The sequence below is a fragment of the Antechinus flavipes genome, chromosome 4 (assembly GCF_016432865.1).
Source record: "Antechinus flavipes isolate AdamAnt ecotype Samford, QLD, Australia chromosome 4, AdamAnt_v2, whole genome shotgun sequence".
NCBI classification, from domain to species: domain Eukaryota; kingdom Metazoa; phylum Chordata; class Mammalia; order Dasyuromorphia; family Dasyuridae; genus Antechinus; species Antechinus flavipes.
Genome location: NC_067401.1, coordinates 436196238 through 436222766, shown reverse-complemented (window position 1 = coordinate 436222766; position 26529 = coordinate 436196238). Strand labels below are relative to the sequence as shown.

Here is a 26529-nt window from a genome sequence, read left to right as displayed (position 1 = left end):
ATCAGATAGACAAATCAAGTGACCTCTCAGTATTACATGATAGTATAAGAATATAATTTCAAATGAGTATAAGGTTATAAATACAGGCTATACACATAGATATGTCTCTCAGAGGCAAGCAAGAGGTACTATGGATAGAGCACTGGAAATGGAGTCAGAAAGGTCTTCATAGTTCAATTGCAGCTTCAGGCATTTACTATCTGTGTAACCTTCAGCAAATAACTTCATTTCTCTGTGTATCAATCTCCTCAACTGTAAAATGGTCATAATAATAGTTCCCATCTCCCAGGATTGTTGTGAAGATCAAATAACATGATAATTGTAAAGCACTTAGAATATGGGGGATGCTTAATAAAAGGTTGTTTCTGCACCAGAAGAAGGGAGCCTTCACATTAGAAATAGCCTACTCTAATGAAATCAAAAAATTCAATTTTATGAATTTGTAGTCTTTCTAGATGGAATACATATCTGTATATATTACTGTATATTTCCATATCTGTGAAAGGAATTAAAATGATCTCTTTTTTCCTGGTTGTTTCTAGTACTTTGTATAAAAGAGTCATATAATCTGGCTAATGTTATGATATAGCAAAATTCAATCTTCCATACATAGATATACATGCACAGAAACACACACAAAATCCATTGGCTAGAAAAGTCATATTGTTTAGTCTTGGATACCATGAATGTTGTGTTTTTATTCCTTTCCTTTTTTTCTGTCTATCAAGCAAGATTATATTTGAAGTTTCACTCTCTTTGTAAATTTTGAGAAATATCTAGTTGATTTGGGGTGTAAACCCTGGAAATTCAGTTACTGGAACTTCCTATACCATGGCACTGTTGTACACACAAAAGGATATTCCAATTAATGAAAAGCATAAATGTAAACCAGAGTAAAAATTATATTAGGGCTTAAGTTTATAGGCACAAAGGTTGAGTTGGGAATAATGGAGTTGCTCTGACCACACACACAGGCAAAAGGTGTTGAATGTTCTACTCTAGCTGAAAAGGAGAATTGTACAGGATCTTCTCATAGGGCCATTGCCTAGAAAATGAAAAAGGAAAATTGGATAACCTTCAGAGAATCCTAGAGCTAGACAAAAGGAAACAATCTCTGGCCTTACGGAGCTTATATGCTATTAGGAGAAATTAGAAATAAATATAAGATAATTTGTAGGGAGAAGTATAGGTTCAATAAAACTCAATCACTCAATGCCTGATTAATTATAAAACATAAGTTGCTTGGGAAAGAACTCCCTGTTTGACAAAAAATACTGGGGAAACAAGAAAGAAGTTTGGCAGAAATTAGATTTAGATCATCTTACACTATATACCTCAATGAGCTCATTCAGTGTAAATGACCTAAATGTTAATAGTAATAACATTAAAAGTTTAGAAGGGAATAAGTTCAGTTACTTTTCACAGCTATGACTAGGAGACTTCTTAAAAAAAAAACACCATGGACTAGAAGTAATCATAGAAAATAAAATAGATAAGTTTTGGTTTTGTGAAATTGAAAAGGTTTTACACAAATAAAATCAATGCAATGCAATTAGGTAAGAAGAAAAGATGTCAAGTAAAAAAAAATCTTTGTATCACATATCTCCAATAAATATGTAATACTGAAATTATATAAGGGATATATATATATATATATATATGATCAAAAGTCATTTCCCAACCAAAAAAAAAAGAGGTCAAAGTATATGAACGAATTGTTCTCAATCATTTTTATCATATTATGTTATGGAAATGTGGGTTTTATTCTATAAATTAAAAATAAAAGAATATTTTAAAAGGAGATGCAAATTGCCAAACATGATTATTAGAAACAGAAATATAATAGAAATCAAAATAATTATCTAAGTAGCAAATACAAAAGATGGCAATATTCAGTGACAGTAGCATATCAATATGCTTGGGCTGGATTATGAATATCCATAATATTCTAATGGATATTGTATATATTGATAATTCTAGAAAACAACCTGGAATTAAGCTAAAAACAGGCATACACATACATACATATATATCCTTTAACCCATGTGTGCCATTACTAAGTATTTACTCCAAGAAAACACAAGACCCATGTTCACCAAATATTCATAGTAATACTTATATGGTAGCATAGGATTGAAAACAAAAGTTCCTATTGATTAGGAATTGGCTAAATACAGTTCCATAGCTTTAATAGAAGGTCATTGTGCTGTAAGACATAATAAATATGAAAGAATCAAAGAAATATGTGAAGAAATGTATTTATATCCACAGAGTCCAGCACAATGTCTACAAAATAGTAACTACTTAAATGATTATGGAATGGAATGGAATAGGAATATAGGCCTCTCAACAGATTGAGGACAAAACAGAAGTAAGGTCAAACAAGGCAAATCAGCAAGTCATGAACTTTTACAACTGAAACACTCATAAAGACCATCATCTGATTTATAGAAGGTTTGTTACCTGAATTGGTGAAGAAATTGCCAGCCCACTGAAATAAGTAGTATAATTGGTCAAACAAGCAAGCATTTTTAAGTGTCTGCTATGTACCAAGCACTATGAAGGCACTGACAATAACAAATCCATCACCAAACATAAAGAAAGTGCCTAATGTTTGTCAGGTCCTATTTTAGTGCTGGAGATAAGAAGAAGAAAGGACAGTCTTTGTACTCAAGAAGTTTAATTCTAAAGTGAGAAACACATAAGTATGAATGAATACACTAGTCAATCAACATTTATTATGGACTTGATATGAGACAGGTACCATGCTAAGTTTGGACACACAAAGAAATGTAGAAACTCATCCCCTGTCCCACAATTTTATAAGGGAGACAGTATACAAAAAACTACATATATGCAAGATTGTTGTTCAGTTGTATCTGACTCTTTGAGACCCCATTTGGGGGTTTATTGGTGAAGATACTAGAGCAGTTTTACATTGCCTTCTCAGGTTCATCTTACAGATGAGCAAACTAAGGAAAAAGGGATTGAGTGACTTGATCAGAGTCACATTACTAATACAGAGTCACCCTGAGACCACATTTGAACTCAGGAACATGAGTTTTCCTGACTGCCAGCCTGATACTTTATTCACTGTATCATCTGCCTGCCTACAAGATACATAGAATGTAAATGGTAAATAATTTCAGAGGGAAACCCCAGCAATCCAAAGGAAAAAGAAAAATCTCTTGTAGAATGTGTGGTTTGAACTGAGTCTTGGGAGAAACCAGAAGGTTGAGCTAAGGAAGAATATTCAAGGCATGGGAGATAGTAAGTAAAAGAGGCATGGAATTTGAAAATAGAGGACCAGTAAGAAGGTTAATGCAACTGCATCACAGAGATTATGGAGCCAGAGAGTAGTGAGTAAGAAAAGTAGGAAAAATTGAGGGGAAAGAGGACAGTTGGGAGGGGGGGGAATTCATATCTGAAAATAAAATTTAATTTAAAAAGAAGAAAAAATGGAAATGTAGGAAGAAGCCAGGTTATGAAGGGTCTTAACAGTCAAACAGAAGATTTTATATTTGATACTGGATGTAATAGGGATCCAATGCTTTATAAAGGAGAATCACTTTGGGGACTGACTGGAGGCCCCATCCACATAGAAAAGCAAATGCAAAGTAAAGTTGAAGAGAAGTATATTGTAATCAATGACATGATAAAATTGCAATTTAATTTAATGTTTGCAATAATTTGTGACAAAAAAAGAAATGTTTTGAGTGAGATAAAGCAAACATTCTAAGTAGTACTTTTCAGTGTTTGACATTAGCTGAAGTGCATGACTGATATCTGAAGTACCATATTCAGAAAATATTAACGTGAGAGATCCTTGTTTATTTTTTCTCATGTCACTGAATAAAAGAATTGATAATTGCTTTAGTAATATGCAGAAAGCTGCATTTTAGATATCATTAGAGAAACAGCAGAAATAAATCCCTTTAAAGAAATAAATCTTTATTAAATTAATTTTAAAGCCATACTTTATATACAAAAAATGTCCTCAAACTGATTTCAGTCACCTGAATACCCGAATGCCTTTTTTGTGCTTAATCTCTGTTTATAGGAGGAAAGAAACACATGCATGTATTTGGTTGCTGAAGCATTTTTCACTATCATATCAAAACTGATTGTTTAAACTAAATGTTTTTTATGTGCTCAGTTCTCCTTGATAGCATTTTCAGATGTGTCCCCATTACATTTGGTTTTCCATTTCCTCACTTTTTTAAAAACAATTTTGTTATGAAATGGCTAGCAGGATGCAGTACCATTATCAACAAGGTAGCAAGGTGTTAGTCTGTAAATACTTAATAAAAAATTCAATTTCTCACAATATTTGCAGATATAGATGAGTGTCGGGAAGCAACCCCAGGTGTCTGTGGGGATCATGCTAAATGTGAAAACGTGCACGGAGGGTATCACTGTGTCTGCAAAGAAGGTTATCAGCCATCCACAGGAAAATTTCAATTTAAGCCAAATGATGGTACTTACTGCCAAGGTAAATGATATTATAAAGGTGTCTGTGTTGTGATAGAATGACCTCTTCTAAGGAAACCACCACTGCTCCTTAGGGCCCCACTAAGGTTCATCAGCAAGAGAAGCAAAGACTGACATTACAACAATATGAGGATATAATTGACATACACAATATCTTAAATCAAGTTTATGGATGAAAAGTAAATTTATTCTTAACATAAGCAAAAAAAATCAGACACGTTGAAGAATGTGCTTTCTGTTTTGTTTGTTTTTAATAGTTTGGGGAAAGGATCCATATATCATTGGAAATTATTCAAATGCATCCAGTAAGCATATATGCTACTTAATAACTGGGAATTGAATTATTCAATAAACCATTTGTGGTATATAAAACAAAGTTACCAGATGGTGAATTTTCTTTTTCTACAGAAAATGTGAAGGCAAACTGTCATTTAGATGATGTCTGCATTGCTGCAAATATTAACAAAACTTTAATTGAAGTAAGTAGAATGGTTTATGCATAAGCTTTTAAGATCATGGTTTATTTGAATTTGACACTTTTGTTTCTGTAAATATGCTTTCAAAATGATTTTTTAGGAATGGGAGCCTGCAGTTAGACTTCTAGAACATTGGAAGTAGCTCACTTATTTAAATCTAAGGCTTAATTAGCTTGTTAATTTCCTATAATTTGTTTGGGTAGTATTAAAAATTTGATGAATTGGAAAATAACCAAACTGTTTCTGTTGCTTAGTGATAAATGGGGGAGATATGATTTTTTCCACATTTAATTATACTTTGTGACTCATTATTTGGCGTGTTGTAAAATGTACTCAACAAAAAAAAATGGGTACAGCTGACAAGTGAGATAGCAAAAGCCTGTCTTATTTTGTCCCATTCAAAGGAGCACTTGTTAGGTTCACAGGATAAGTGATTTAGAATTGGAAGGAAACTTATAGACCATCCTATCCAACTTCTTCATTTTACAAAAAAGAAAAATGAGACACAGAAGACCTAAGGGACTTACCCACGATCACATAGCTAGTAAGTGTCAGAAGCAAGATTTTTACCCAGGACTTTGCAGATCCAAGTCAGGAACATTATACAATCATATTTCCCCTTAAAGGAGCAAATTTCAAAGAAAATGTGGCATACGTGAATATTTTCATAAGATAACCAGTTTCTAAAGTGATTGAATCAGTGAATCTCAGCCAGGAGCATTGGAATAGAATCAAAAACACATTTCCTCTATCACCAAATTTAAAAGAGCTTCCTAGGTTAGATTCAAAAGTACAATTCAATGATTATTTTATTATTTAATATTTAGATGTGTACTTATTATTTAGAAAAATGATTTCATATTTTGAAAACTCCATTCATTAAAATAGATTGGAGTATATTAACATATACATACATATGTGTGTACATATATATTTATTTATATATGTATAAGCTCATTGTCTCATATAGCAGGAAAGAACTATAAAATAAATTTTTGCCTTTGCATACTCCCTACCAGAAAGAGCACATGGTACCATGGATCATCTTTGGTATCAGGATCACCAGCTTGGAGTCAGAAAAGTACGAATCCAAGTCTTGCCTCTGATAAGTACTAGCTATGATCATGGGCAAATTACTCAGAGTCTGAGATAACTCTAAAACTCTAAGAGTCATTGACCAAGTACTAAGAAGCTTTTGACTTTCCTGGTCAGAAGTCTAGAAGAAGATCACAGATTTGGAGCAAGGAAAGTCCATAAGAAGGTCATTTCATTCGATTCTCTTTTTTTTCATAGATTAAGAAATCGAGGCTCAAAGTAATTTACATAATCTAACCAAGGCCACATAGTTTAGAAGGCAGAACTCAGGTATTTTAATCTTTCTACTGCAGCACACACATGTGGTATGGAAAGGTCTATCCATGTATCTATCCTGAAAAGATTACTGTTATTTCTTAAAAACAACTACATCTGTGGATGTTATTTGGTCAGATTATGTTAACTAATCCCTGGGTCCAAATCAGGGTTTGTATTTAATACCATTATGTATTTACAGAGAAAAAGATATAGCAGAATAGAACTTCTTGAGTTGAAGGACTATGTTCAAATCCTACTTACACAGCAACTTCAGCTTTTAATGCTTTAACCAACTTTCTAAGTTGTAAAGAAGGTGTCAACCTGCATTATAGAGGAAATTCCTCACCAGGAGCTTCCTCGCCAAGGAAATCACAAGTCCTACACACACACACACACACACACGTATACATATATGCATTACCTGTTTGTATGTGTTTATGTTTATACACATGTATATGTACATGTAAGTATGCAGATGTAAAAATGGGTATCTATATACTACTATCCAAATCAATAGAATATTTCTAGAGGAAAAAAAATCTGTTACAAATTCTAATCTTAAAAATATATATAGTATATATTGATTTCTTTTCTTCCATCATTGCTACCCTTTTTGTTTTTCTCAGATTAAGCATATAAAGGAACCCTTGCAAGAAATCTACCAAAATTCTGGGCAAGCGCTTTTCCCTATTGATATACTTACCAATGTTGAAGCATTGTCTGCATTTTCTCCATCTTTGTGTTTTATGAGTAGCAATGTCTCTGAGAAGGAAGCATTTACTAATGCAACTATTAATGTAAGTAGCCTGAGGCTTGTGATTATATTTTCCTCTACTCCTGTGAATAGCAAGAGACTCCAACACACACCAAAAAAAAAAAAAAAAAAAAAACCAAAAACTTGTTTCTCCTACCAATAGGTTTTTGTTAACACCGTAAACACTTTGGTTCAAAAGGATAAAATTACAATTTGGGACAAGCTGTCTGCAGATAATAGAAGAACAAGTCTCACCAAGCTGATGCACACGGCGGAGCAGACCATGCTAAACATGTCCCAGAACTTCAAAAAGACAACTCAGTTAGAGATTAATTCAAGCGACATGGGTAAGGAAAGAATCCCTCTTTATGCAACACTCTGATCTTGAAATATGGTTTCATTTTTTTCCATATAGAAAAACAAAAAATTTAGGTTTATGCTATTTATGTATAATGCTCATATTTCTCCTGAAATATTTTATAGTAGCATTTTTAATGTTTTAATTTCCCTTTTAACATGATTTTTTTTTATTTTAAGTTCCAAATTGTCTCTCTCCCATATCCATTGAAAAGGCAAGTGATATAATGACCATTGTACATATAAAGTTATACAAAGCACTTCTATATTAGTCATCAAAAATTATTTTAGCATGTTTAATGTCAAAATATATTAATCAATGGAGTAAACCTATTTCTTCCCTCCTAAATAACTCTTCCATCCCGTTACTCTTTTGACTTTGACATTATAGTAGTGTGATATTTGTTGTCACTCATACCAGGGAAGCTGCACTTCTCCCCTTGTTCATTTTCTAGAGAATTTCTAATTAATCAAGAAATATTTTAACTAAAGTATTCTTTTCCAACATGTACTTTTTCTTTGAGAATGAAAACTTTAAAATTATGTAGACATTTAAACAATAAATATCAATGATCCTTTCTTTTCTAGATTCTCATGTTCTTGAATAGACACTGTGAATATGAAATTATCCCTAGAATATCTTTAAGGGAGCATCCCAGGAAAATTGGTCAAATTTCTAAAAGAGCCACTGAGTTCTTCTGCTATACATGTACCTTGATACATGTCAACATTGAATGATTCTGACATATTGTAAATAGCAATCAATTAAATTTCAGAAGACTTGGGTTTATATTTTGGCTTCACCATTTACTAACTGTTTGAGTTGGATATATCATTCAACTTCTATGACCCTCAGTTTCCTCATATTTACAATGGAAAAAATACTATTCAAGCTCTTTAGCCCAATGAATCGATGTTAGGAAGAGAATGCAATTCTCTTTAGAGGTATAAATACGAAGTATTATCATTTTTGTTCTTGTCGTTATATTTCCATTAGTATTACATCAAACTTTTTCACAATCAAAGGATTATAGAATCATTACACTATATATGATTCTAATCACACTCTCCTGTATGTGCTCATAGAATAGATCAAACTGGCCTTCAAAGGAATGAAAATGGGAAAAGCAACTGGATTAAACTAAGATATAAATTGATGAGATCTGTGCTAAAGGAGACATAACTGTAAAAGCATTCAGGAATTGATCCACAAGGTATTTGAGGGATAAAAAGATAGCAAAGGCATGGAAATGATCTTGGACTATATGTGTACTCAACAAAGGCAGTCATGGAAATGAGCAACTTTTATATCTAATTTCACACACACACACACACACACACCACATACATCAAAATGATTTAACATTCTTTAGAAGATATAATAATAGAAATAACTTATTTGATGGCTCTTTGATGATTGATTTCAGGTAAGGAATAAAATAAATATATGTTCCCCAAAAGCATCATTCACTACTGTGATAGATAAAATATACTGTTAAATTCAAAGTGAAGAATGAATCCTTTGGGAGGGGAAGTTCCTCAAGATGGTGCTGTTTTCAGATGATATCATTCCGGTTACATCACAAATGTACAAATGAAAGAAAGAAAAATGAAGATCATAGTTGAGATCTGACCATTCATAGTGTTTGGTCTGGTGATATGACTATCCACAAGAAAGAAAAATCAAGTAAATGAATTATATCTGTCTTTCAGATTATGATATTAAATAGACAACATAGCTCAGCCATCATTGTATTCCTATATGAATAGATAGATAGATAGATATGTCTGTACATACACACGGAGCTTAGCCATCAGGATATGGAGATCTATTTGTAAGTATATTATATATCATATATGTATATATTATGTGTTTATATGTGTGTACATTATGTATGCATATATCTGTCAGGAAATTCTAGGATTACCTTTATATATGTACAACTAAAAAGATACAAATGCATTTCTAAAGTTATAGTTCAGTGTAGTTATAGATATGTTATGCTTCTATATACTTATATGTACATTTATATTGTATAAGTATATATATATAGATATAGATATTCAAAAAGGCAACTTATATGTGTGTATAATCACAGTATATACAAGCATACATTCATATATGTTTATAGTGTACACAAGTTGTCCCAAAAGTTGTAGTAGAGTTTAAGTAGACTTAAAAACTTAAAAGCTTTGATTTATCTTTAATAATTTAAAACATCATTAAGATTTTTAGGATATGCTATATATGTGTGTATGTTTACGTGTATATATATACATGTATATATCCATGTGTATGTATGTATGCACACAAATGTGTATATATGTACATCACATATATACATGTGTATAGATATAAAATCTTGCATAAATAATATAAAATAAACAATGAATGAAACCAGATTTAAATAGATGAATAGATTGGACTGCCTCCTAGAAATTGCAAAACTCCTTGAATTTTGCCAACCCCAAAAATATTCCACTTTTAAACATTGATATTTTATCAGAGTTACTTGATTGCATGTTATAGAATAGTACAGTTGAAAAAAAGAGAAGTATATGGTTGATGTCAACTGGTTGTGATACCTAACAAATAACAGAAATAAAATATGTCATCAGAGAAATGTATAATTAAGTTGGAGCATTCACAACCATGAAGACATGAGGACATATGTATATACGTATGTATATATATATATATATATATATATATATGTATGTGTGTATATATATATATTTGGGAAGCATGACATGGACAGATAACACAGAATTGGTAGATGTGGATAGGTTGCAATCAGTATATTGGAGAACCCATATATCAAGGAGTTCAAAACTACATTTAATTTTCATATTTTTCATGTTATTATTTTCATATTATTAGGACTTGCCACAAATATGAGGTGAAAGATTATCTTATTGTAATTAAAAATTGAATTTCTGCATAATAATTCTGTTGTGATTGAGCATGTGGGAAATTTTCTGCCTTAAATGAGAATCTATTTACTCATTATATTGTATTTTTGTGCCATCTACGGATGCATTCACATCTAAATATTAAGGTCAGTAAGCAATAGGGTTAGAACACCTTTTTTTTTTAGATTCCTACTTTTTACAAATGGGCCCCACAGAAGTACCTGGCTCAATATTCCTTAGGAAATAATATCAGAGCTGTGATTCAAACCCATCTGTTTGACTTACTTTGAAATTTGCAAATGTTAAATCTCTTTGTAAAGTCATTATGCATTTTATTCAATTCAAAATGCTTGTATCCTTATCTCACTTGATACAGGGTAAATTAAAAGCAGTATTTCATGGGGAAAAAAACCCTAATATTTTAGCCACAAATATAGGGTGTCCAAAAATTAAATAATTTTAAGCTTTACTAGCCTCAAATTATTTTAGTTATAATGTTTATAATAATTAATAATCGATAGTACAGGTCAGGTAGGTGGCTCAATGGATATAGTACCAGTCTTGAAGTCAGGAAAACCCTTCTTTATGAGCTCAAATGCTTACTAGCTGTGCAACCTTGGGCAAGTCATGTAACACTGACAGCTGGAGAAGGAAACAGCAAAGTACTCCAGTATCTTTGCCAAGAAATCCTTAAATATAGTCATGAAGAATTGGACATAACAAACAATAGCAATAAGCTACTAAGGCTTAAAACTCCACTGAGACTTTTGGTATACCTGATATATGGACATGACTATTAATATCAAAGTATATGCTAATTGCTTTATTAAAATTGACATAGGTCATATATTGAAACATAATGATGTGAGGTCATATTATACATGTATAAAAGTTTTACTCATGACAGTATTTTAATTAAATATAAGGGTTGTATTGCTTTTTTTCAGGTCTCAAATTATTGGCTTTTGATTCTCATCATATGAAACATATTCATCCTCATGTGAACATGGAAGGAAATTATATAAAAATCTACCCAAAGAAGAAAGATGAAAATGATTCTAATGGTAGGAGAACTGCCTCCTTTTATTTGTGTTTTATTTTTTATGAGTCATGTCATACATATAATGTTAAATAAATATTTGTTCAACTAAAAGACACCTCATTAGATTATGTCACAGAAATAGTGACCTCAGAGCCAAGAGATTTTGATATATACTATTTTTGTGAACCTGAACATATCACTTAACCAATCTCTCAGTGCTCTTGACAACTCTTTAAGATTTTAAGTTGTATAGATGAAACCGATATAAATTGTTTGTGGGAATATTTCCTATGCCAGTAAAATCACTGGTGTGAACCAAATTATGGGCACTTTTGTATGTGTTTGTGTGTATAGTGTCCAGAATACTGAGCTGAATAAATATAAAATTGTGTTTGTGTGTGTGTGTGTGTGTATGTGTGTATGTGTGTCCGTGTGTCCTAAACACATTACAGTTGGGTTTTTTGTTTTTCAAATTCAGCAAATTTCTATTTATAAAATGGGGCAGTCAAATAATATAGTGGATTGAGTGGCAACCTGGAGTCAGGAAGACTCCTCATCCTGAGTTCAAATCTGGCCTCAGATACTTAACTAACTGCGACTCTGGACTAGTCACTTAACCCTATTTGCTTCAGTTTCCTCATATGTAAAATGAGATGGAGAAGGAAATGGAAAATCATTTCAGTATCTTTGCCAAGAAAACCCCAAAAGAGATCACAGAATGAGACATGACTGAACAACAATATTTCTAATGACTCTTCTTTACAAAGTACTGGACTGAATTTGATTCATATACGTGTGTGTACATATACTTATATGTGTATATATTGCATGTCTATGTGTGTGTATATATAACCATATTATATATTTGTATATATGTATACATCATAATAATAGAATGCATATATCTGTTGAATTGAATTTGTTGAAAAAATATCTATAACATGCATCAAGAATAATTATTTGCTAAGTTGTCACAAATAAACATATATTCTGTTCTATTTTTTGCACATAATAACACTTAAAAGTTTGTTTATTTTTCAGAGTTTAGCTCAATAAACATTTACTGCATTCTACTCTATGCATGGAAATATACAATGAGGAAGATACCTAACCTTTAAACACCATATGAGCTAATAGGGATGAAGATATATATATATGAATAATTATAGTTCAAAGAAGCATATAGTTTGTCCTCCAAGAGAGGTAGGACACTGTGAATGAACAGAGTAATAACCCATTTTTCTCTCCCTCTTGTTCTTAACAATCTCATATCCATATTCTGCTATTGCTAAAGAGCAGACTAGTTTGTTTGAAAATCACCAGTAGGTCCCTGGTTATAGGGTCTTTCCCATTATAAACCCCACAGTGAGTCATTTCCTTTTTCGGGCAGGTTTGGCAAAAGGATCTGTCATATATCAAGTTCTATGCCCCATCTCTGTTCACTTTGTTCAGCTATTATCCCCTACCCAAACACTCATTAGCTAGGCTCTCAATGGTGTGCCTGTAGAAGAGATAGCTCAATATAGGTGATTAATTTCACTAGAGAAATGCAGTGAGATTATCAAGAAATTATGAGGATGAATTATTGGAAGCATTATTAAGTTAGATCTTTGGAATATCAGAGGTTATATAGGTTCTTTTATGTAAATTTGCATTTATTCTATTAACTTGTATATTTTTTAAGATTTCATTGGGGACATATTCATTCCAAATCAGGGAAAGTAGGGAGAAATCAGTGCAATATCCATGAACTCACCCAGATTTCCATGGCAAATAATGGCTGTTTTCTATGGAGACATTTCAATATTTTTACTTCAGTGGTTCTTTGTGTATTTTAGAGTAAAAGTTTACAATAGGAATATTAGTCTTCAAACAAATGGACTAGACTTGTGTGTATATGTTTTTATTACATTTAAGATTTCCTTTTATTTAAGCTTTCAGAGAAAAAGTCCAGATAATTGCAATAGTCCCATCTCACTGGTCAAATTCCCAATGTATTCACTATTTAGCTGCATTATTAACAATAACAAAAAGGGGAGGGAAAATCTATAAAATGAAAAGCTGGCTAAAATGTTTAATATATATTAGAAAGAAAAAAGAAGCATCTAAAGTTACCCATGTGTTGCAGAATAAGGTTTTGATGAATTCATAATTTAAAAGAATGCATACAAGAGATCATGGAATCCATTGTAGAGCTGTGAGAGACCTTGGAGGCTGTCAAGTCCCCAGTTTTATAAATGAAGAAATTGAAGGACCAGCATCCAGAGATTAAATAATTGACTTGTAGTAACCCAGGTAGGCAGGATACAAAGCCAGGTTTTCAGTAGTCTAGCCACTGTACCATGAAAGAGAGGACATATGTTTATAACCAAGAATTCATTCAAAACTGAGATCTGAAGAATAGTACATGTAAGGACCAGGAAAAAATGAAGCTTTCAAAATTGCTAATAAAAGCAAAATGATATTTTAACTTAGAAGAGTAAAAAGATAGATCTGTTGCCTAGAGCAGAAGATATGTTTACAGATAACAAGAAAGGATAAAGCTACTTAATTCTTGTCTTGATGCCATTTTCTTCATTGAATAGAATGCTCTTCCTAATTTGAAACAGTAGAACAAACATTTTAAGTAGGATATTGAAACCCTTTTTCACTGAAAGTATGATGTAATATGCCAGTTAAGTGGATTTGTGACTATCTGAGCCTATTTTCCAACTCTGGTCATGTGGTTTTGACTCCGTTTTATTCAATATTTTTCATTGAGTTGCGTGAGAGGAGAGAAAACATGCTGACAAAATTTGCAGATGGCATAAAATGGAGAGATGTCACTTTCAATTAAAGACCAGATTCAAAATTATCTCAATAGATTATAATGATAGACCAAAACCAATAAATGAAATTTAGCAAGAATGAACCAACCAACCAACACACATTTTATTAAGCACCTGTTATGTGCTAAGAGCTTCTAGGGCCATGAATATAAAAATAAAAATCAAAACAGCAACCTCCAGATCCTCTCACAATAGAGGCTGGAAATAAACTAACTCTAAAGCAATTCATATGAAAAGTTCTGGGGATTGTAATTAAATTACAAACTCAACATGAGCGTATTGTGGTTACTAAAGAAATCTATGCAGTCTTTGATTAGCTTAATAGAGATATGTTATACTTTTTAGAAACACTTCAGTGGAAAAGACACAGACCTGAAAGCAAGGATTCTGGTCCCAGTTTTCCCACCACTTTGACCTTGAACAAATGACAACCCCTTTGAGCTTTTGGTTTCTTTTATCCTCAAAATGGGCAGCCAGGTAGCACAGGGGATAGAGTACCAAGTGAAGAGTCATGAAGACTCATGTTACTAAGTTCAAATCTAGCCTCACTTAATCTGAATAATCCTGGACAAGTCACTTAACCCTGTTATCCTCAGTTTCCTCATCTGTGAAATGAGCTAGAGAAGGAAAGACCTTCCAGTGTCTTTGCCAAGAAAACTTCAAATGGGGTCATAAAGAGTAGGGATACAACTAAAAAACAACAACAATTCTTAAAATAAAGTATCTGGCCTAAAAAATATCAAGGGACATTTCTACATCTAATAGTCTAAGAAGTCAGTAAAGACTTTCACTCCAAAATGCACCAGTGGTTTTTAAGATACATTTTTCACAGGAACCATAACAAACTAGTCAGTATCTAGACATAATTTAGCAAGATGGTGAAACTTCTAGAAATGGTGTTAATACCCATTGAAGGAATTAGGGATGCTTAGCCTGAAAAAGATAAGACTAATTCTAAGATGCTTAAAGGACTGGCATGTGGATAAATGGATTAGACTAACTTTATGCTGCTCTAGAATTTAGGACTAGGATTAGTAAATGGAATTAGAGGGATGAAGATGGAATGCGCTATCTATTCTTCAAAGTAGTAAGTTTCCCATCACAGAAACTCTACATGTTTAGAATCCAAAATGAGAATTATAGAATCATAGACATTAGAACTAGAACATTGTCTTAAAGATGATTTAGTTCAACTTCTAATCAATGCAGGAATTTCTTTGAGAAATGATCACTATCCTATGTTTAACAATTTCCAATGACAGCGAGCTCACTGAATTCCAAAACATTCCATTTTTTGCTTGGCTCAAGTTGTTAACTTCATCTTCCTCACTCTGAACAGAAACCTATCTCTGTAATTTTCATCCACTGATTCATAGTTCCATATGATATATTTAATTTTTCTACCATATTAATGGACCTTTAGATATTTGAACACACCATGGCTTCCCTAAATCATGTCAAGAATGTTAGACAAGATTTCTTCAATGACTGGGAAAACACAATAAGTAACTTCTGGAATTGCTCTGGAATTGTGAATCTTTATTTTTATTATTATAAATATAATTATAATTATGAAATTATAACAAGATTCTCAGATTATAAAAATCTGACAATTTTCACCCAGAACTGCCTCCTTTATCAAAAATGTGAATGAATGCAAACGAATGAATACTAAGCATGTAATTTTCCTGTTTGTACACTTCAATTTTTTTTTACATTATTCATCTTTATCCTGGATTTAAGAATGAAATAAAATAAAAATATTTTCAACATATTCTGCAAATAATTCAGAGCACAATACTTGGCATATAGTGAGTACTTAATGATTTATTCATAAAAAGAATACCGACTCTTAATCACATGTGTTTGTGGATTGTATTTCTAAAAGTTTTCTACCTTGCCTTTTCCTTTGCATGCCAGGTAAATGCCTGATGTATTCAATTCAATTAGCCTTGATTAAATACTTGCTTTATTCAAGACACCATGTTAGGTAATAAAGAGACAAAAATAAAAATGAAAATCAGTCCCTGCCCTCAAGGTACTTATATTTTACTGGAAAGCCACAAGATATATACAGATAAATGCACAAGACTTCTTTTTTTTTCAGTTTGAAGCTTTTCCATTTCCTCAAAATATTCCATATGACTTTGCATGTTTTAGTGAAAAGTAGAACATATTAAGCTTCTGTCAAGATCTCATATATTTTCTATGGAAAAGTCCACTAAATTTGCTATTTGTTTAACAGGCACTGTTGTAGTTGTGTTTTTGCATTATAAGAGCATTGGAGCTTTGCTTTCATCATCTCAGAGTGCCTCCCAGGAAATGGAAAGCAACAATAGCCCTGAACAGGAAGAAATTGTGATCTCCTCCATTGTATCTGTCTCAGTTAGTGCAAAGCCATCTACATTCTACCAACTTGAAAAAATCATATTTACATTAAGTCACGTAAAGGTAAGTTGTTGGCATCATGTTTGGAATATTGGTAAATCTACTTATCTAATCTCTTTATGTAATTATAGTTATCCATCTATATATCTACTTGTTAGAAATATATAAGAGGAGAAAAAGGAGAAATGGAGAGAGAGGGAAGAAGAAAAACAGAGATAGAGATAGAGAGGAGAGAGAGATTGGAAATGATGAAGAAAGAGATAGAGAAATACAGAGAAGAGACACAGACAGAGAGAGAGAGAGACAGAAACAGAGACAGAGAAAGACAGAGAGAAAGAGACAGAGAGAGAGAGAGAGAGAGAGAGAGAGAGAGAGCGACAGAGAGAGAGAGAAAGAGACAGAGACAGAGACAGAGAGAGAGAGACAGAGAGAGAGACAGAGAGAGACAGAAAGAGAGAAGAAAAAAAAACTAAAATTAAACAGACTTCAGTTTTGTGTTAAGGATCTTGTTGCCTTAGAAAGTCTCTTTTTCCTCAAGAAAATGTGTTATGTACTACAAGAAAATGTGAAGTCGTAGGGTCTAGTTGAAATATATCACTTTCATAGGAAGGGAATTCATGTGCCTTGTTTCCAATTGATATGTCGCACAGGACTTTCAAACTGTTTGGCCCTGGTTATAAATAAATTCACCAAAGAGATTAAGTAGCAGTAGTCCAAAAATGTTTCATTGGAAAGTTAGCACAAGTCTTTTTATTACTTTCCTTTGAACTTTTTTAACCTCCCCCAAATAAAAAACACAGTCTCTTTTTAAATTATTCTTTTACATCTTGAGATTGAATCTTTCAATGCCCTCAAAATTACCACCTCCAGAACAGACCTTGTTTGAGTAAAATTGTTTAGTTGCTTTTACTGTCCTTGTCCTAGGGATTCTGAAATGAGCTTCTTCCCAAATCAGTGACTGCCCAGTCACTTGAGATCTTCCAGAGAATTTTGGATGAATACTTGTAATTATGTTGTAGAGGGAATTGTTTAGGGACACATTGAACTGAATGATGCCTAAGGGCCCTTGCAACCCTGAGATTCTACAATATTACAATGTATATATGATGCCTCTACTGTCATTGATGAAAAAAATAGTTGCAATGAGATGATTCAAGGTAATTCCAATAGACTTATGATGGAAAGAGCCATTAGCATCCAGAGAGAGAACTATGAAGACTGAATATGAATCAAAGCATAGTTTCTTCTTGTTGTTTGTTTCCTTCATATTTTGTTTTGTTTTGTTTTGTTTTTCTTTCACCTTTTGATCTGATTTTTGTTTTGCTTAGTATGATAAATGCAAATAAGTTTTAAAAATTGCACATTTAACTTTAAAACCAAAAGAAAAGAAAATAGCCGTTTCTTAGACCAAAAGCCATAGGCATTAGCCCTTCAATCTTCCTAGTTATTCTTCATGAAGTATACCTCCTACTCCCCTAACTTAAAGTCAACATTTACTAAGGCTATTCTGTGCCAGGCACTAGGGAATACAAAAAAATAAAAAAATAAAAAATTTTAAAAAAAAGCATGCCTTGCTTCTGTGGTTATAGTTTCCCACCTACCCCCACTCTATTTCTGGAACATGATCAAATCAACTGCTATTGTTCCTAGGACATGTGAAGTGACTCTGTAGTCCCAGTGACCAATCCTGTAACTTCCTGGACCACAGTAGTTGTACATGTGTTGTCTTTCCCTATGACTGTACAGTGAAGTATTCTTAAGAACATACATTGTCTTTACATCTATTTTTGTATTCCCTGAATTTAGCACAATGCTTGGCACATAGTGAGTACTTAATGATTTATTCAGTTATCCACTCATGCATTCACACATTCATTTTTCATCTCCTTATTGTTCTATTCGTCATGATAGACACTAAGGGAGAGAAATGAACCAGACCCAGGACTAAATAGTGGGAGGATCACTGGATTCCTTTTGGGCAAATATGCAGAGACAATGTAAATAACAGCAAGATCAATAGATGACAAGTAATCAAATCTCATACTCTCCTGGTTCCCTCAACATGTCAAGGGATTAGAGCAACATATCTAAAACACTGGATGGATTCATAGTGGAAACTTTATGGGAATACACAGATAAGGAGTAGATATACCATGGGAGGGAATAAGAACATTATTGTATTATAGATCCTTTAAAGTATAAAAGTTTCTTTTTTAATGTAGAAAAACCATAGCATGGAGGAAATAACATAAGAATTACAACAAGGCCCAGTAGGTCATTATTTTTATACTTTCAAGATTTCATGTACCCTACGCTTGAAGGCAGTGGTGGAGAAAGCATTGAACAGAGTTAGAAAATCTATTTTTGATCCCAGATTTTCCACTTACTTTATGACCATGGAAACTTCTCTGCTCTCAGTTTCTTTATCTGTAAAATGAAGGAGTTGGATTAGATGGCTTCTAAAATTCTTCCTGGCTCTAGAGAAATTATTAGTCAGTAGGAGCATTGCCCTTTCTATCAGTGCACAATCTCCTCTATAAAATGAAGATCATCTTACCTGAACTTTCTACATCAAAGAGTTGTTTTAGGAATAAAATGAAATCATTTAGAAAGCTATATAAATGGCAGTTATTATTTTTATTCCCCACTTCTCACATATGGAGTAGTTGAAAATGTCTTGATTTTTTCAGGAGTATAGTACTATTATAAAGGAACATCTTAGTACATGATTAAAATGTCTCAGTAAAGCCATATGGAGAAACTTGAAGTTGACCAATCATTTCCATACTTAATAGAGAAAAAAAGATGCATTTGCTATAACAAAAGGGCCAGGCATGCCTACACACAAACAAAAATATGTCACTGTACAACAACAAACACATCGTACAGTGGAGAGAAACAAACTTGAGGAAAGTAAGTAAATAGGAATAAGCAACATTAAACATATTGTGGAACATCATGTTCAGAAAAAAAAAAAGGTGTGAACAATTTCAGAAATGAAAACAGATTTTTCAGAAACAGAAAATCATCCTATTTTCTTTCAGCAATAACAGAGTTAGAAGGAAACTTCAAGGTCAGTTGGTTTCTAACTTATACCTGAACAAGAATTTTCTCTTCTACTATCAAACAATCAAGGAACATTTATTATGCACATACTGTATGCTAGCCACCATGACAAAGGCCACATATGTAAGTAGATAAAATGGTAACCTGATTGCTACTTGAAGACTTCTAATGATCTAAAACTCTTTACTTCCTATTCATTTTTTGAATACCTCTAATTACTAGTATATTTTTCCTCTTAACTTCTACATTTTCTCTTTGACTTTCACACCTTTGGCTCCTGATTCTATCCTCTAAAAATTCAAATCCTTCTACTCTAAAAGATATTTCACGTGCACACACACACACACACACACACACACACACCCCTTTCTTCTTTAGGCCAAGCATTTTATATGTCCAATTCCTTGTGTCCATTCTATATGCCTATACATCCATTCAATGTGTCCAATTCTCAGAAGCATGGTTTCAAATCCTTTCACTACTTACTTGTTTTCCCCTAAGGTCTTTCATTTTCTCTTTGTGGTGATTGATTTACATCAGCCATATTTCTCCTACAAATGGAGATAATTTTTTTATCCTTTTCTCATTTTGAATAGTAAACAGATCATTTAAATAAATTGGATTGGAGTTGTTTTGATTGCATTCAATGTTTTCTCATCTTTATCGTATCTTTCAATGTGGTGGTAATTTTGTCCTTTGTTTTAATTAGTAGGTGATTTCACTGAAAAAGCCAATCCATAAGTGATTCCCACATCAGAAATGAGTAATTTCATGTCTGTTAATATACAATAAATTTTATTCCTTCTGATATGCGTCCATGCTGGTCAATTCCAATCTATTCTAATTCTTAAACAAATACTCATAATATGCAGGCATGAGGCTTCTAAGTCATCTGCAAGTCTTTGTTTCTTTCATTTCTAATTCTCAAATCATTTTTTTCAACATTTTTTTTGGTTCTCCCCTGTGTTCATCTTCTTAGGGAAGGAAATTGAGTATCAAAGTATTTACTTGCTTAGTTTGGAGTTATGTTTTTTATATCCTTCAAATTTTGTTACATTTTCAGTGACAGTTGTTAGAGCACAATCTGAATCTTCCTAATGGACTCTTTTCTTCTTTGTTCCTCATGGCTACTTTGAGGGAAAGTACTTGAACATTACATGAACTGAGTTGTCTCCTTGTGGTACACACAAAGAATGAAAAGTTTTTCTTTGCTTCACAAGAACTTTCAAGTCACCCTTGACCTTGACTGGAATGAATCCATTCCAGTATTCATCTTAATATTGATAAGACACAAGTTTCTCAACGGTTATACATTTGAACCTCAAGGTCTGTTGGGTCTACCAGGCATAAAGAACTCAAAGTATTTAAGAAATTGACCAAATCACTCTTCAATGAATTTCAATGGTTCCCTATTATGCCAAGGATCAAATACAAACTCCTCTGTTTGGAATTTAAAATTCATTTTTGCCTGACTTTAGGGTTTTCAGGGTTATTTGCGTTACTCTTTTTTACACACTATTCTAACAAAACTAACCTTTTTTTTTTATTTTTCACATAGAATATCTTGGATCTCTGTATCTTTGTACAAACTGCCTAATTACTTAGAATGCACTCCCTTATTTTCTGTACTTCTAATAAACCCTAGTTTCTTTTTTTCTTTTTTTCTTTTTTTTTTTTTTTTTTTTTTTTTTTTTTTTTTTTTGCTGAGGCAATTGAAGTTAAGTATTTTGCCCAGGGTCATATAGTTAGAAAGTATTAAGTGTTCAAGGTCAAATTTAAACTCAGGTCCTCCTGACTTCAGGGCTGGTGCTCTATCCACTGTGAGCCTTTTCTGACTCACTTATATTCTGACTTAGTTTTACTACTCCTCCAAAATAAATTTGTATTTATTTTATATGAATTTATCTGTGTATACACACCATGACATTCAGAATGTAAGCTCTTTGATGACAATAATTATTTCATTTTTATATGCATATATATATACATATATGTCTGTATTCATAAATACATAAACAAAATTTAGACAATTTGTCTTAAGTACTTAGATACTTTATCTTAAGTACCTAACTTAATGCACAGTGATTACTTAATAAATGGAGGTCAATCAATTAATATTCTACAGAAATAAATTATAATTTATTCTCGCCAATATGTCTAAAATACAACAACCCATCATAATATAGAAATCTTGCATAGAGTTCCAAAGTCCAACACATTACCAATTCCACATAGACATGCACATACATACACACACACACACACACACACACACACACACTAGTAGAGAGTAAGAGTACAAGGACAGAAAATGCAAAGATAAAATATAACATTCAAGGATATCACTATAGGAAACTAACCCAAGTGCTTCAAAATTCAAGTCACAATATTAGCATCTTTGTGGGTCAAATGTCAGAAAGATTATTGGCAATGGAATGAACATCAACATGTAGACTTTGTACAAAATTCAATATTTTTATTTGTGCTCATAAGGAAATAGTCATCTTGTCTGGGTTTAGGATTCCCAGAGTAGCCAATCTATTCAATAAGAATCCTCTTACATTCTGAACTCTGGGTGGTATATAATTTAGGAGTCCCTCTTGTAGATCTGATTTCTTTGACTATCCTATATATGGAATTTTTAAAAAGATATTTAAAATGTTTCAGAGTCTATCCCACAAAGTCCATGCAGCATGTTTCTGAGCCAATTTCCTTCCTAAAGCCAAATAAATTGTTTCTGAGAAATTTAATCAAAGAAGATTCTTTGATAAAAATAATCATGAAGGGCAATAATTTAGAAGCTGGTGAGCATGTTAAAGCATGAACAGAGTAGAAAGAACAGATGGACTTGGAAAGAGCAAATGTGTGATGTGAAACAACGCCTTAAATTGATCTTTGTTTAAACATTCATAAAATGGTAATAATAATATTTAGCATTCTCCTTCCTCATCCCCTTCTTGTCTTTTTTTTTCTTTCTCTTTCTCTTCCTCTTCATCTGTATTCTTTATCTCCATTTTAGTTGGTAACTTATCCCACTATTAATTCAAGATCAAGGCCAATTTCTTATCTGAACTTTTTAATCTGCAGGGCTGAATACAATAAATGTCTGATAATTATTTCCCCTATTACTTGGTGTCTTATTATTTTAAAAGATGTGATGTCACCAAAGGCATGTGATATTGGAATATGTCTGTTTATTCAAGGGCAACTTTCATGATGTAAATTTTACAAAATACTTTTTTAAAGTAGCTGTTCATATAACCTAAAAGACATACAAAAGGAGCAGGTATATATGGGTCAAGAAATGTCCCACTAGAAGAAGGACCCAAACCAGTGAAATCACAGCGCCATTGATGTCATAGAGCATATAATAGTGTTCCATTTCAAGTGTGCCAACAGTAAATGAGAAATTTCTTTTTCTTTCTCCCTCAATAAAACAGTACACTTCTTTTTCAGCCTAGAGAGAAGGATAGCAGTAAGTGTGCTTTTTGGAACTATTCAAGTAATACAATGAATGGCAGCTGGTCTACAGAAGGCTGTGAACTGATGCATTCCAACTCCACTCATACTTCATGTAAATGTAATCATCTGACACATTTTGCCATTCTGATGTCTTCAGGTGCTTCTATTGTAAGTGCATTTGGGAGTTTTATCAGTTAGTATCAACAAGATATGACTTGTAGGAGGTTGGGGGGGTTTTGAGTGTTTCTAAAGAGAATATATCTGATTTCATCTGCCCTCTCTTCCTTTGGAAAATTTACCATGCAAATTCTACAGAACAAAAATAACCTTGTATTTAAACCTATGCATTCCTAGATCTTTATGTCCAGGATGTATTTCATCAATAATGTAATAACATACCAAATTTCTTTGTTTTGAATGCCAGTCATATGTTACTTACCCTAACTTAGTAAATACTGCATTATACTAGATGTCTATATCTTGATATTTTGTGACAGAACTAGAGTTTTTATTACTCTGGCAAAAATTTATCATTAAGGTAATATGATCAATTATTTGCATATGTAGGTGTGTATGTACGTGTATACATATGCATTTAAATGTGTATATATGCATATGTACATATAAAAAAACACACAAACATACACGTGTATGTAACAATGGATAAGAGGACTGCATCTAGAGTCAGGAAGACCTAAGTTCTACCTCAGCTGCTTACTACCTGTTTGACCCAGCTCAAGTTACTTAACCACTCTCTGCCCCAATTTTCCCATATATAAAATGGAGATAATTATTGTAGAATAAAATAAGGTAATATTTTATTAAAGCACTTTGTAAATCCTAAAGTCCTATATAAATGCTGGCTGTTATTGGCTATTTTTATTTAAATGCCTCTGAAACACTAATTTATGTACAAATAAATATGTACATAATTATATACATATCTTTGCACACACTAATTGTGTTATATTATTGCACATATCTCCATACACACGGAGAAAGAAGGAACAGATAGAAGGGGAAAGAAAAGGAGAGAAGAAAAGAGACAGGGGCATGCTGTGTGACGTAGAGTTATAAAGACTAGAGTTCAAGTCCTGTATTTGCCATTTAGAAACTTAAATGAGCATAATCAAATCACTTGACTTCTCAAGACTTTAAGGAATACTTTCCCAGACAGTTACAGATGATTTATTGGTTTCTAAGAAGGCAGGGAGTTTCTATACAGTGAACTCCTCCATATCCATGAAATTGCTACTTTGGTGGTCCCAAAATTCAACTGTAGGTATGGAAGTGAATATATATGCACTCAATAGTACTCTCTGATACACAGATAAATATTCATCAAAGTTGTTTGTTGTTGTTGTTTTACATATCACAATTTGTATCATAACTTAAATTAGGATAGAGGGATATCTCTGTAAATATTTGGAGTTTACATTTGGATAAGACCAACTAAATCTTTCCCAAAGTTATGTGCAGGCAAATATTTCAAAGGTTCTTTTTGTTAGATACCAAGTATCCATAGCAACTTTTGGGATATATTTCTCTAATTACAAAAAAAAAATAAGCCAATTTCAAAGTCTTTGAGCTATATTAATTTTATTTAATATTCTGTATATTTAGTATCACTAATAACTTTATTCATCATGTTTTGAATGAATCACTGCTTGGTTTAAAAAAGTTTTTGTAACATTTTGTGAAGTTCATTAAATTAGCATCATCCTAGATATTTATTATAAATTGTTTTAGAATTATAAATAAGTTATTAAAATACTAGCTGGCATCATATAGCTCTTGATTTACATTGTACTTTATACAAGTTATTTCATTTGATGTTCTTAACCACCTTGTCAGATGAGTGGTATTATTTTATAGATGAGGAAAATAATGTTGAGGAAGATAAGTGAATTTCAGGGTCTCATAACAAAGTGTTAGTTGGATTTGAATCGAGTACTTCTTAACTCCAAATCCAGTGTTCTATCTATTGTGCCACCAAATGATGATAAAGATATTTTAAAATCATTAATTCATATCATAGGCAACAAAAATCTAGACATTTTTCTTGCAGCTTAAGTCCTATGTGATTTATAACTGATTTCTACCATATCAAAAATACCAAAAATATTAAATCAATGTCTATTTTCCACCTCCTGATCATCTTGATTAAGGTTTCATTTTAAAAGGAGATTTATTGTAGGATGAGAGTCCAATGACAAGCTATTTGGTTAGTCTCTTAAGAGTTTTCTTATTTTTGGTCCTCAGGGTATTAAAGATTACAATATTCTAACAAGAATTACTCAACTTGGAATAATCATTTCGTTGGTTTGCCTTGCCATGTGCATTTTCACCTTCTGGTTTTTTAGTGAAATTCAGAGCACAAGGACCACCATTCACAAGAATCTTTGCTGCAGTCTCTTTCTGGCAGAACTTGTTTTTCTGGTTGGAATTAATACAAATAGTAATAAGGTAAGTCTTTGGTATTTTCTGACTGTTTTTAACTTCCTACTAGCTATTGGCTATCCCCATGAAACAACTATAAAATATGATTTTCCCTCAACTGACCCTTTCCTTGATACCATAACTCTTTTCAAAAATCAGAATAAAATGAAGGGAGAAAACTAAAATTTGGTTTTCTTGGTATAATTTCTCAACTGATTATTATTTACTTATTTAGCAAAAATCCCATCAGAGTTGGTCATCTTTGTAATGTCTGTATACAAAAGAAAGCACCTTAACTCATAGGGATAAGACTGAAGGACACTCAAAACTCATAGGGATAAGACTGAAGGACACTCAAAAGTCAAGTAGTTTGACCTTATTATATAGATGAAAAAACTGAATTCCAGGGACATTAATTTTTGACATAAAAATTCATTTTAATTTTTGTAAAACACATTCCATACAATAGATCTGAGCATAGCAATACAAGTGCTATAATCCCCATTTTACAATTGAAGAAATTGAGGCTTTGAATTCTTAGCCAGAATCACATGGCTAGTACAGAGATGGATAGACAAGACATAGATTCTAGATACATACATACATATATACAAAGATGATAAATACATGGATATATAGTTGTGGCACCATTAGCATTCAAGTCTTTGGGAAACTCAAGAAATAAAAGTAGCATTTATAGGAAAAATACAATACAAGTTGATGAGAACTTTTTTAGTTTCCACATGTCAAATTGCCTTCCCCTTTTTGGACCTAAAATCCCCCAGGAACAATTCATCTTCTAATTTCTTTTTAACTCAAGCAACACAAGTATTTCTTGAGTGTAAAGTAAAATCCACAAAAAATCCAAAATCCATCTATCTCCACCTTCCATTTGACAAATATGAAAATCTCAGAGGTCAAATGACTTTCACAGCATCACACAGTTAGGAAATGACAAAG

General features: G+C 32.4%; 1 protein-coding gene across 1 annotated transcript in view; it reads left to right on the top strand.

The window, feature by feature from the left end:
- Nucleotides 1–26529, top strand: part of ADGRL4 (adhesion G protein-coupled receptor L4) — a 125569-nt gene that overhangs the window by 71191 nt on the left and 27849 nt on the right. The window contains exons 4-11 of the mRNA XM_051999166.1: nucleotides 4337–4492; nucleotides 4900–4970; nucleotides 6947–7117; nucleotides 7238–7421; nucleotides 11292–11408; nucleotides 16460–16665; nucleotides 23125–23298; nucleotides 25393–25596. Coding sequence (XP_051855126.1) covers nucleotides 4337–4492; nucleotides 4900–4970; nucleotides 6947–7117; nucleotides 7238–7421; nucleotides 11292–11408; nucleotides 16460–16665; nucleotides 23125–23298; nucleotides 25393–25596 — 1283 coding nt within the window. The remainder of the gene's footprint in view (nucleotides 1–4336; nucleotides 4493–4899; nucleotides 4971–6946; nucleotides 7118–7237; nucleotides 7422–11291; nucleotides 11409–16459; nucleotides 16666–23124; nucleotides 23299–25392; nucleotides 25597–26529) is intronic.